Source organism: Cryptotermes secundus, unplaced genomic scaffold, assembly GCF_002891405.2.
Source record: "Cryptotermes secundus unplaced genomic scaffold, Csec_1.0 scaffold1184, whole genome shotgun sequence".
Taxonomy (NCBI): Eukaryota; Metazoa; Arthropoda; class Insecta; order Blattodea; family Kalotermitidae; genus Cryptotermes; species Cryptotermes secundus.
In genome coordinates, this window is record NW_019734331.1 from 234,411 (window position 1) to 248,329 (window position 13,919).

Sequence of the window (13,919 nt, forward strand, 5' to 3'; positions counted from 1 at the left end):
CACAACCCTCTATTTCCAAATCACGATTCACCAAACCATCGCGTTGCTGAGAGCATTGTTGAATAACGCACACGAAAACGAATCTTGTGTTTCCTGAGCAGACATGCCCAATTAGAAGGAGTCTGATTCATATTTAGGAGGTACCCAGTTCCACACCATACCTCTGAGTCGAGTGGGTGGACGGTATATTATGTTATCAAATAACTGTATCGGACCAGATCCTGTGAATTCTTACTGTCTATGATAATATATCCTCAGCGTCCTCTTCTCAAACAGTCGCAATATATGTTCTTCTCTTAGGGTGAAGACAAAATTTCGCAGTCATACAAAACATACACATTAATGATTTCATGCATTTTTTATTTTGACTTCTGAGGGATGAAATAATAGGAGCTTGGACAACACTGCGTAATGAGGAACTTAATAACTCTTACTCCTTGCCAAATATGATTAGAATCATCACAGCAATGATTATGAGATAGGCAGGGCATGTAGCACTATGTATAAAGGATTTTGGTGGGAAAGACATCGCAACAACGAACGAGACGTGGGAGTATAATATGAAATGAATCTTAGAGAAACAGGATAAGGTGCTGTGGACTCGATTAATCCATCTCAGGATGGAGACCAGTGGAAAGCTCTTATGAACATGGCAATGAAATTTCTGGTTCCATAAAATATTGCGATATTCTCGAACAACTTAGCAACTGGTGGCTTCTCAGGAAGGACTCAGCTCCATAGAAGTAGTTAGTTAGTTCTTGGGCAGAAGGGAGAATTCAGTATTTTGAATTGAATAGTAATAATCATTTCCTTTATTTAATCTACCATAAATTTCTTTGTGAGTATAATTTTGACTTGTTACTGTCGCTCCCAAATATTTGAAATTTGAAACTTAAAGAAAAATTACGGAGGGCATCCTTCCTCATATTACCTTACTCACAGTTTACAGCTGTTCCGACTTCGTCTCTTAGAGGAACTCACTTGTTAAGTCGATGTAAAAGTTAATTTCGAAGCAAATTTATTTACCGTATTTACGCATGTATAGGCCGCAGCACAATTTTCAGACAGAAATTATAGAAAAAAAATTTTCTTGGAATATTATTTCAGGAGTAGAACACCCTGTATTACTAATTATGAATATAATTTTTTTTTTAAATGAAGTGTGATTTCGAATATTTCGAATATAAGCCGCACCCCAGTTTTCCTCTTGAATTTTTGGCAAAAAATGTGCGGCCTATACATGCGTAAATACGGTAATTTAAGAGTACAAACCACCTTTCCAATTCACAGTCCAGTAAACAACTGGACCTACCATCACTTGTTACCTTCATCTCCACTAGAGGAGCTGTAATCAGCAGTGCTATCGGGCTTGCTCTCACCTCTGCAATAGACAATAGAAGATAGCGCAACGGTGCGGAACCCCACACCACAGCATGGAAAGGAAATTGATGACCTTTAGAACCCAGACTTAGCAGAGAATCTCCCAAGTTTGCCCAGCATAAGCACGCACACCTAACCTAGCTTCAGTATGACTAATAGAGTGTTGCAAACAGCAAAGGCACACAAAAGTCAAAAGTAAGTCTCAGGAAACCTGAGATTGGTTAGTGCAGGTGTGGAAGACGATAAAGGAGCAGAAAAGCTTGAAAATTATGTTAATGAAAATCGTTTTACTCGATTTACTAAAACGATTCACTCTTCTTTTGCTGAATGAAGTTTTGTCAACTGGGAGCCCGTTTGGATTCGTCAACCTTTCAGGTTTATGAGCTGGCGAAGAAAAATTGTGGAGAAAAGACTGCATTCTCTAATGAAGAGAAGCTTCTTGTAATAACAAGAGAGAACATGAGGTCTCTCTCTCCACATGCACGAATACACATCCTACAGGCGGCTCGTGAGCAGAAGGGAAAGAGAGCTGATATTCTCCATAAGATTTCCCCTGTGACACACCTACCAACTTTCCAAAACTAATTGCGAGTACGACATAAAGAAAACCGGGGGGGGGGGTCAGGGGAAGAAAAAAGAAGAAAGAGAAAAAATAGGTTAAGTTTTTTTTTTTTGGAACATAAAGGAAACCATCACAAGGTCCCAAACTATTTATGTCATGTTAGATAATATTTCATCCCCGCAGAAAACCCTCTCAGTCTTAAATTTGTTCCAACTCCTGTGCCACCATTTCCCCGCATCTCAGTTGGTTCACACCTACTCGCTGACAATAACGCCAGGGAATGACTGCGACCTGAGGAAAGTAACGCTTTCAACACTCCTCCTTCCCATACTTCCCAAAACATGTCATAAATCATATTGCTGCCGCTATACTATACCTCACTGGCTACGGGCTGGACGACCGAATGGTCGGAGTTCGAGTCCCGGTTGGGGCAAGAATTTTCTCTTCTCCACATCGTCCAGACCGGCTCTGGGGTCAAGCTAACCTCCTATTCAATGAGTCACGGGGGTAATCCGGCCGGTGCGTATAGCTGACCACTCACCTCCAATTAGTGCCGAGGTCAAGAAAATGTGGATTTATACATCCATTCCCCATACGCCTTCATGGCGTAGTGCTTAATTGGTTAAACACAAGGACAACTGTACTGTACACCATACCTCAGTTCCCCTCAAATCCTTATTAAGTTTATTATTTGTTATCTGTTACTCCCCACCAGTGTTGATGGCGATTCTATGGGAACTACGTCAGCATGACGTCATTGCACACAAGGCCCCACAAAGCGTGAAGTGTGTCTAGACAATACAACTTCCCCCTTACGTAATGATTCAGGCATATGCTACAGCCTTTCTGTTTGTATGGAATCTGTATATAATGGGACATAATATATTCCCGTCACTACAAGAAGCAGCTTTGAGAAAAATGACAAAATTTCGATTTCTTCTTCATGTTACGTTGTACTGGATGGTTAGGGAACAAAATTCAAAGCTCTGAATTTGCATTTATGTAATTTTTTTTTTAAATTGAGACCTACGTTAAAGTTGTGGCGTCGCTAATTTTGTAAATAATTGTGTTTATAAGGCTCGGCGTGAACGCCATTTTATTAGAAACCGTACATGTGTTTATGCCTTTAATGCGCCAAAATAATATCAACATAATGGCAGCAGGACCTTCGTGGTTCAGAACTGTGACTAACGCTGATATGTTTTAAATAAGCGCGGGGAACATGCCTGGGAGGGTCCGAGGCTTGCTTTCTATGGATGCTCTTATGTGTTTGGACAAGTACAAAAATTACCGAACTGCAAATTCTGAATCTGCGACTCTGACAGCATTCAGGCGGTGAAAATTTTGAGCAAAAGATGTACAGACTGTTTTAAAAGAATACCTTCTTGGCAGATTCTAAAGGGGTTCTGACGATGGTGGATGACACGCAGAATTACTGGGGTTTTGGACTTTTTCCATCGTCCTGAATTCTATGTAATAGAAGACACGACGTTCAGGNATCGGTTTTTCGTCTTCAGGTGAGGAAGGAAGACACCTACTCATTTGGGCCCCTTAGAAAGAGGTCCAGTGATTCAGATTAGCTCTTTCTAAGGGGCCCAACTGAGTAGGTGTCTTCCTTCCTCACCTGAAGACGAAAAACCGATCCAGTTTCCGAAACTTCGTGTCTTCTATTACCTAGAATTCAGGGTGGTGGAAAAAAAGTAAAAAAAAAACAGTAATTCTGTATTAATACCTTCTTGTTGACTTCTTGCCGGGATAAGGAAGACAATCTTGTTTCAGTCAAAAGATGAATATTTGAACCTAAACTTATATCTCTAATTATAACGTCTTGATTCATTTAGGAGCTGTGTTAGGATATGCTCCTTCTTGTAGCATTCAGGGAAAGTAAGCTTCTTAAGCCATAGATAAAATGCAAGAAACCTTAGAAGCTCTCTTAGAAGTCCAAAGTCACATTTAAAACCTGGTTTAAGCTCTATCCAGTTCGACGACATGATTGTCCACAAATCTCCATTTTATATTCCTTAAAATTAGCCATTAACTTACTGCCTATGACACACAGAACTCATAAAATGTTTTGCTGAGGATAACAAACACGTGCTGTGTTGCTTATCATTTGTGAAAAACGACTTTCGTGTGTGGCTCAGGACCGGTATTCGTCCCATGATGGAAAAACCAGAAGAGTGAACTAGTTCACCTTCATCTCTTTACGTTCCCTAGCCAGGATATGAAGGGAGCAACGCAGCCGAATCTTACTTGAATGAGATGGTCATTTTTTTTTCCTTTTGACTGAGCGAGTGTTGCAGGAGAGAGTTTATTATATAAGCGAGAAATCGTGACTTTACATCTTTCAGGGATAGAGATAAAAACTGTAGGTCAAGAGTTTGGTTATGGATAACTCAGGAGATGTGGGAGGGGGTAGGATGAGAAGTTATTTGTGCTGTACGCAAAGACATGAACAGATATTTCAAAACTGTAGGGCTTGGTGAGAGAAAGGGTGGCATGGGGGTGAACAGAAAGAAGTTGAAGGGTTAGTAGAGGTCCGAAGAGAGAAAATCACACCGTAAAAAGGCTTCGTTTTTCCACTCGCCATCCTTCCCTGCTCTCCCATCACAAACCCCAAACCCTTTCTACCCCCAATACGATTAATTTCCGCGCCAGAAATCTTGCCGCCTCATAGTCCGTTCTCTTTTTCCTCTCTCTGCTTCTAGACGGTATGTGTTCTGAAGGGGATGGGGTGAGAAGTAAAATCTGGATTTCTAGGGGTTTTTTATTTGTTATCTGGCAGATCGTGAAGCCAATGGGGCACAGCAAGAGTTGGCCAGGGGAAGCCATAAGCTCGGGTGTTCTTCTGGTTGTGGTATGTCTCCGAGGACAGCCACACACTGAAGAGTCTAGAACAAAGAACACAGCGAAGTTGATTTGTCTGCGTCTTTAAATACAAACAGAGAAAGGGCTCTGATTGGTCACACTTCGAAACTGTAAGAATTATTATGCCTCTACAGCTCTTTGTTGGGCCTTGGCCGACTTTTCAGTTTCTTGATCCTATACAGAGTCAGTAGGACTCCTTGGGCGGATGATCAGCTCGTCGCAAGACCTCTACCTGTACACAAACACAGAAACACGCACATACACACACACACACACACACACACACACTAAACATCCATGCCCTAAGTGGGATTCGAACCCAATATCCCGGTTTCCAAGCGAGCGAAGACAGTGCATGCCTTAGACCGCTCGGCTACCGTGACCGGCACTGAACCTCTAAGCCTAACGAGACATAGGTCTGTCGCTTAAAACACGCTCTCTTTGCCACAATATTGATACTTGAAACTAAATGTGACTGTTCACCACTATAAATGCCGAACCAGTTGGTGTAGCGGTAAAACTGTAGACTTATGTTTCGAAGGTATCGTATTCGAATCTCGACCACGTTAGTGGCTGTTCCGACTAAGGTTATTCGAAATGTTTCAGAGTCTCTCCTTGCGGAAACCAATAAATTACTATGCTATAAATCTTGCAGTTGAACCTGTGTTAGTAAACAGAATCACAAGAATCATCAAGCTGCATGTACCATCCATTGCTAGTTGAGGATGAAGTGTTTAACCTGTTCCATTGTCTAATATGAACTGTGAAATTATTAATTAACTTGAAACTATGTAAACTAAATAGGCATTTCTTTTAAAAAGTCAATAAAAGATATTCTCTTCATCGAAACTAGAGAATATACAATTCATTTCTATAGAGAATATATTTCTCTAGTGCCCAAAATGGCTCAGGCGCAGATACTTAACGTAAAAGGGCCACCTGGTTTTGCTCACAGTTTGATGTGAAAGAAATGCAAATTATTGCTTGCCCTTGGCGATACTACTCGCTCCAAATTGTATGAGATCCATATCTGGCGAGAGATGAAGTAAGAAAAGGGTTGAACAAATGATTAAGTGGGGATTCCTACGTTTATATTCTTCGTGTAGTATTTGTTCGTGATTGAACAAAGGGGAATGCGTGTAACATGACATGCAGCATACATAGGGGAAACGATAAATACTTATAATTTTTAAGGCAAGAGTCCGGTTTGAAAACTTACGTGGTAATTGAAAATAGAAGCATAATATTGAAAAGGACGATTAACAAACAGGGTTTCCTTTTATTATTCACCCCGAGGATAAGGTCCAGTGGTGGACTTTTGTAAATACATGAAAAGAGATAAATTTTACAGAAGTTAAGTAACTATCATCTTCTCAAGAATACTCTGTGCCTTGGAATTAATTTGCAAATCAGTAGGATGTTTGTTTAGTAGATTCGTTGCTTGGTACATTGATTGGCCGGTTACTCGGCTGCTTAGTTCGAAAGTGGTAAGTTAATTAGTTAAGCTTATGAAGTTCCAGATAGAGACTTATGGTTAGATGAAAACACGCGTGAAGCCTGTGTGGGTCCAGCCTAAATTTTATTGTCGCAACCTCGAGGATTCGGTAGGCCATGTGTCATCCAGCCGGTCAGAAAGTACCAGTAATAATGGCAGGCCGAACTAACGTACCGTATACCAATGTGTTACCCCAAGAAAATGCAGCTCGCTCCAGCCCTCTAAGTGATATAGTGCAGTACCCCTTACAGAGTTCTTTGTTTGGACAGACGGAGCATGCTCGCACAGCACCCTGCTACGTACCCGGCCTCCAGTCCTCTTCCAAGTCGTACCCATAATTATTATTATTATCATCATCATCACATAATGAGAAGCTTCATAATTTGTCTATCTATCTCTCTATCTATCTATCTATGGCTCTGCAGCCCTTTGTTAGACCTTGGCTGTTTTTTCAGTTTCTTGAACTTATACACAGTCGGTAGGACTCCCTTCACGGCGAACAGCACAGGACAGCACAAACACAGAGTAAACGCATATAAACACCCATTCCTCAAAAGGGATTCGAATCCAAGATCCCAGTGTTCGAGCGGGCGAAGACAGTTCATGCCCTTTCACTAAATATAATTAGAATTATCAGGTCAAGGAGGATGCTATGGGCAAGGCATGTAGCACGGCTGAGGGCGAAGAATGGTGCATATAGAGTTTTGGTGGGAAAGCCAGAAGGAAAGAGACCACTAAAAAGACGTAGACATAGGTGGAAGGGTAATACAAATTGAATCTTAGAGAATTACGATCGAGTGTTATGATCTGAATTCGTCTGGCTCAGGATAGGAACCAGTGGAGTGCTCTTGTAAACAGAGTAGTGAACCTTCGGGTTCCATAAAATATTGTGGAAATTACTGAATAGCTGAGCAGCTGGCGGTTTCTCAAGAAGGATTCAGCTGCACTGAGTCGGCCTCTTGTTGTTGTTGTTGTTGTTGTTGTTGTTGTTATTAACATTTGATTTGGGTTGGAGGCCCTTCCCAGAACACGAATCGCAGTTTTCAGGAGGCCGCATGGTGGCGCTGTCATCAGCGCAGACTATGTAGCTTGAATGACAGGATAAGCAATTACTTGTGAATTAGAAAGAGTGTGTATGACGGCACTATCACGGCGTTTGACTGCAGGGACTGAGGAAAACCACAGCGAAACTCAGTGCTCGGTCAACGGGCCGAGATTTGAACCCGGGATCTGCGGAACACGAAGCAGGACTGGCAACTACTTTGCCACGACGTTCGGTGAGGACAAGGAAAAACAATCTTTTTGAATGGGACTCGTTATCTTTCACGTGTTGGCTCACTCAAATCGTGGTGCCTCTCATTCAAGCCCAGATATCTGATATAGCTCAAAGCTTCTGAAACCCCTTCACTAAATCTCGCGCACCCTATCGATACTCGATACGGGAATGTCGATAGCGACCTTACAAGTCATTCGTGTCAGTTGCCAACGATTGAGAAAACGAACAGTGGTTGGTTTCAAAAGCCTAGAACGTTTATTTACGCTTGCATCACGTTTGACCGCTGTTTGGTATTTTGTCGTAGGATCTCACAGAGGCACAGAGGCACAGACAAGCTTAGCGGAATAAGCGAGCATGTCGGATTAAGTTATAAGAGAGTACAGCAGGATATATTTACGTAAATTTAATTTCGTTGTTAGCATATTCTTTGCAAAATTTTTTAAAAGTTTTTACTTGTGACAAATCCAAGAATCTGCGATTACGTTTTTATGATTGTATATTAAATAAATTGTTGAAAATATATTTTCATATTTGCGAAGAGATTTCTTCATATTTTGATTTTATATTGGTTTATTGCCAATTCGTACAATTACAGATGTACGTGATTTCTTCACAGTCCCATCTATTTTGAAGTATGTTTCTCCGTAAACTTTGAAGAATACACCGAAGGTCTTCCCAGCCTCATTGTAGTTTGCTTGATTTGCCTAACGGTATATGGAAGCAGCTTAACATACGACAGGCAAATAATTTGCAACGAGGAAAGGTAAGTGATTATGAGATGAATAAATTATGTGTATGTACGCGTCATCCTTCAGCTTGCTCTTGTCAAAAGGAAAGGGAAATTAAGACTCCTGCCTCGGAGAGAGAGAGAGGTATTTTAGTTATGGACATTTTGAATATTCAACTCTGTATCCTTGAAAACTAAATCTCTTATGTGACGATTACTAATTATCATTGAAACAATTGAAAATGCACATGAGAAGGATTCAAGGTTCACAGTTAACGTGACTGGATTTGAGGATCTCTCAGTAGTGCCTAGTAAGAATTTTCATTATATCTTATAACGCAGTATAGATCGATAAGAATGAACCGACGTTTCGGGGGAAAGTATCGGCTATACTTTCTCCCTTCTCAATGCTCGTATATTGCTTCTATCCTGAAGATGGAAGAAATAGGTTCCACCGAAACGTCGGTTGATTTCTACGGGACTATACGCATTATACCCCAGTTATCGCAGTTCACTTATTCACTAGAATTCATTTGACGGAGAAGTGGTTAATCATAGCATGCAGACAACAAATCAGAGACACATATATGGATATATTGTTTTCTTTGTTAGCGTCTTAGTTCCTTTAACGACGTTTTCCAGCTTCATATGTTTGTGGGTAAGATGTGAATGTAACCGGCTGTGTCCTGTTTAAAATATCCTGGCGTTTATCTGGAGGGCAAAAAGGCAAAAGTAAAGGTATCCATGTAAGTGGAAGCCCAGAGGGTTGTGAGGCATTGGAGCTCCCACATTTGGTAGACAATCGGTTCACAGATGGCGGTAAGGTTGTCATCCTTAACGCGCCGCACACCCTTTAACCCCAGAAAGATTCCCGGTAATCTTTTCTCTTAGAGGCTGAGTCGACCCCAGGGCCATTGTGCGTCTGGAAGGATTAGGTCAATTGAAAAATTCATTGGCCTCATTGGGAATGAAACCCGCGACCTTTCGGCTTGTAGCATAGTGAATCAACCAGCTACACTACCGCGTGCCCCCTTATCCGGAGGGAACGGAGAAAACTATGGAAATTTCCGAATAAAAGCCCAAACTGAGAACTGAACCTGGAACCTCCTCCGAATGATTGTATCTCGACCTCTGATGTCAGTACATTAATATCACAGGAAGTGATACTGATCCTCCATGTAATAGTGCAATGGTTCTATCGCTCTGCATGTCGACAGTGTTCGTGTTTATAGATGTGTTACTGACTGTGCAGCGTCGAATGATAGGATTATTGTGAATTATGAATTGAAGACTGTCTAAAAAGAAGCGGTCATGGACTGCGCACTATCTCAGTAGGTATGAACTCTATAAGAATTGAGGAACCTCAATCATTATAGGCATAATCGGTGTCTGGACCGAGATTCGACCCTGAGGTCTCCAGATATCTTTTAAATTACAAAATTCCAGTATGACATATGTGACTTTAGGCCCGATAATCGAACTAGGACCTTCGGAACACGAAACAGCAGTACTAGTTAGTTAGTTAGTTAGTTACTGGAGAGGGTGGGTTTCCCCATGCACTTAGACCAGTGTTGGTCCATTGTGCTTCCCTCTATGATATTCTACCAGTCTCTATATCCTACCGATATTGGTGCGTACCATCAGTCCCGACCGAGCCAGCGAGTTCGGCCTCGACTAGCTTGGCGGCATCTATAATGCTTCCCCCATCTATCAGAGGTATTAGAGACTACTTTTGGGCGGGAAACGTCCTTGAATTTGGCTCAGTGTCATCCTTTGGAGATATGAGGTTCTTTTAGGTGCCGTAAAGCTACGACACGGGACACACGGCTTAAAGTCCCTCCCGGAGGACTTGTTCCCTGAATTTTTCCGCCCTTAAAAATTCGACGACCTCCGCCGGGTTTGAACCCGCGTACCACGAGTCATGAGGTGGGAACGATACCTCTAGACTACGGAGGCCGCTAACAGCAGTACTAAATCATCCAACCGCGAATTTCATTACCAACATTCTGTATCCAGAGCAATTACCAGCACATGACTATTCACCATGAGAACAATAGAGGTAAACCGAAAAGAATTTCACAACCATAAATACAGTTTAAACAATTAAAAACAAGAAGGCAACGTAAAGAACAAATGCGCGAATAAGAGTACAGCTCCAAAATAAGGCATTCAATACATATACTACAATAACATAATTCACGTTTTAGATGATCGAAAAGAATTCCACGTCCAGTAACAAGAAAACAACGAAAAAACAAGACGACAGCCTACACCACTGCTCAAGCACACGCAAGCCATCTTCGAAAAACGTCTGCATCTACAGACACGCCAAAATAACCTATCACAAGAGTACGAGGTTTGTGTGAGATTGCCGTCAGCCTGGGAGATAGTTGTGTGACAGTCACCAACCAGTAAGGACGTGTACAGGGAAGCTGAAGAAGCTACGACGTTGGAAGCCGTTACCAGGCGACAACCGGTGAAGATAAAGAGACTGAGAAGATTTAATACGTGTTGTAGTGAATTTTAGAGTGTGTGAATTAGCGATAGTGCTACAGTTACTTGTATTTACGATCTATAATTGTTCAGTAAAACCAATTACCCACCTAAACCCCGCCTACAGTCACTCTCTCACGTAACAACATCAAACTGACAACGTAAAATAGTAGTTTAGCGAACTGTGAGTATGCATACGTGACGATGGTCGAAAGACCGAAATATCCAGAAAATTAGTTACTATAGGATTCTGACGATGGTGTATAACACACAGAGATATTGGGTTTTCGGACCTATCCATCGTCCTTATTTTTAGACAACTAAGAAAAATACGACGTTTCGGAAACTTGATCTGTATCCGTCCTCAGGTGAGGGAAAACGCCTATTCTGTTGGGTCCCTTAGAAAGAGCTAGCCTCAATCACTGGTCCAGATCCAGTTTCCGAAACGTCGTGTTTTTCTTAGTTATCTTAAAACTAGGACGATGGATGAAGTCCAAAAACCCAATATCTCTGTATCCAGAAAATTGTTAACGTACAGTAAGTTTATACAAAACTTGTGCTGACATAAATAAATACAATTGGAATACATCACAACATGACACCATAACATGACGTTTATAATCCAATGCAAGCTGCCCACACTGTCACTGTTAGTGCAGTTGTTACCGATAATGTTACTGGTCAGGCATAAAATCTCTGAAATAGAATATATGTAAAATAACCACAACGTTTTTTAACCCTTACCTAAGCAGAGCTGGAGCAGGGGTGTTGAAGCCACTGGGCTCCCTTAATCCAGCCATGGGGTTACAACGTAGAGCTTTACAATGAAGGAGTCGCGAACCGTTAATAAGATTTGCGGTTCAGAGTTGCCGTCGTGAGCATGAAACAAGCATCGCCGGAGCATTACAAGGCATTTGTTAAGCTTTAGGCTGGACTTTTACTGTAAGCCAGCAGGAAGGAACTCACAGTGGTTGTAAAGCCTAGCACCGAGAGAACAAGCAGGAACTGCAACCGCCCCTGCCAGAGAGTCTACCGTCACCCAGCTAACCCCCTTTTACTCAGAGACGCGATAGTATAAATTAAACAGACGGACAATTCGGACAGTGAGCTGGGGTCTGTTTAGCACACGTGATGGCGCAGAATAAAGGAGTCGGTTTCGGAAGTAGCGAGCACGAAACGATTATGTGAAATCATTTTTAAGGTTTCTTGGCGAAGTACGATTTATTGGTCCTCTGAGCGCATATTTTTATTTCACCCTTATCACTTCTAGGGCCCACCCAGTCTCCTATCAAATGGATACGGGGGCTCTTTCCCCTTTGGTAAAGCGGCTGGGGCGTGAAGCTGACCACTCACCTCCATCTTGTACCGAAGTCAAGAAAACGTGGATCTATACATTCACTCCCCCATACGCCTCCATGGCGTAATGCTTAATTAATTAAGCGCAAGGACAACTTTACCTTTTTGACCTTAACATTCAAATTAGGAGATATATGGTTCTTCACTCGTGGATTCTGAATGTTGTCATATGGTGTTGTCCTCAGTGCTACTCGAAGCGTTGCGCAAATACAATTAAAGGATCCCAACCCTGACAGATGTTAAGTTAACTCTTCAAAGAGCGAAGCTCTGATCATCGTCTTCGGACTGAGTCTTTGAGAAGCAGCCAGTCGCTGAGCTACTCTAAAACTTCCCAACAGTTTGTGGAACCCGAATATTCATTTTTGTGTTCACAGGAGCCCACAACCTCTCCATATTTCTGAGCCAGATGAATCCAGTCCATACTATCTCACCCTCTCTCTCTAAGGTCCGTCTTAGTATTGTCCTCCTTCCTATGTTGAGGTATTCGTAGTGGTTTCTTCCTCGAGCGGCCGGAGGGGGGGGGCTTGGGACTAACAGCTCCTCTCCATAAAAAAAATCTAATGTTACGAACTGTTACACAGGGCCTCGGATTTGAATGGAGTCCGGTCCTTTGGAGTCCCACATGGTTACCTGCATTATGAGGGCGTTACTTGTCAAATAATATTTCAAAGGCAATGAATTTCCATGTTCTTTAGTGTTACAATATAGGTGCCTTTAGTCTTAGAAGAAATATTTAAGCCCACTCTCGGATGAGGGATGAAGGTTCAACTGAGGTCCGAGGTTGTAGTAACGTTCCGGCTGGTCAGGTCCCCCTGCACACCTCAGGGACAATGGCAGATGACTCAGTTATCTCCCAAGTTCTTGTTGGTATGTGAAAACTGATGCTATATGAGAGAAACCTGCATTACTGCCATGTGGTAAAGTAATCCCTGTAACAGACCATGGAAGCCCATAGGGTTTTGAGACGTCGAGGCTCCCACTTCTTCTAGATAATCGGCTCACAGATGGCTGTGATGTTGTCAGCCTTACGCGCCGGCCGCTCTTTACCCCCAGGAAGATTCCTGGTACTCATTTCTGTTAGAGGCTGAGTCGACCCCAGGGCCATAGTGTTGCTGGAAGGACTGGTCTGAAATTGCACTCAAGCGTCCTTCTGGGCTATGGACACCACATGTTAACATCCGAGTTAAAGTAAACGTAGGAAATGGATAAGCGGATAGCAAAGATACTGTGTTCTTACAACAGTAATCCAGTAATACAGTTTACGGTTTATGCGGAAGTTATTCTTGAAATATTTATTCCAGTACTTTGTCAAGACACTTCAAAAGAAATGGGAATTTGAATAATGCACAAGTAATTTGTATGTTTCTGGTGTTACAGTTCGACCTCTGTGGGTTAGACTGCAGGGAGAAAATCACCCCCTCTCAGCTGACAATACGTACGAGTTGGAATGTGAGGCTGTGGGAGCAAGACCACCCCCGGTGATGAGCTGGTGGAAGGGCAGCATCCCCCTGCGAAACACCAGAGAAACTGTAAGAATCCAACTCATAGTTTATAATGTAACGTGAAGTCACTTCATCAAAACATCCGGATGTGTGTTACATACATTTCAATATGACGATGTTCGAGTTGCAACCAGACTCTTACTGGGTTTATACGGGGCACAGTTGGTTCCGCCATAAGGATGACTGTACAACTAACTGTAGGGCAGGCAGATGTCCTTGTGTCCAACAGTTTAGGTTTTGAAGAAAGCAGACTGCTTGAC

At 42.2% G+C, this 13,919-nt stretch overlaps 1 protein-coding gene across 2 annotated transcripts in view; it reads left to right on the forward strand.

Moving 5' to 3' along the window:
* The window catches only part of LOC111868699 (hemicentin-1), a 336,801-nt gene that overhangs the window by 219,126 nt on the left and 103,756 nt on the right, over positions 1–13,919 (forward strand). For both annotated transcript variants that reach the window (XM_023859591.2, XM_023859592.2), the window contains exon 3: positions 13,535–13,686. In XM_023859591.2, the coding sequence (XP_023715359.1) occupies positions 13,535–13,686 (152 nt within the window). The remainder of the gene's footprint in view (positions 1–13,534; positions 13,687–13,919) is intronic.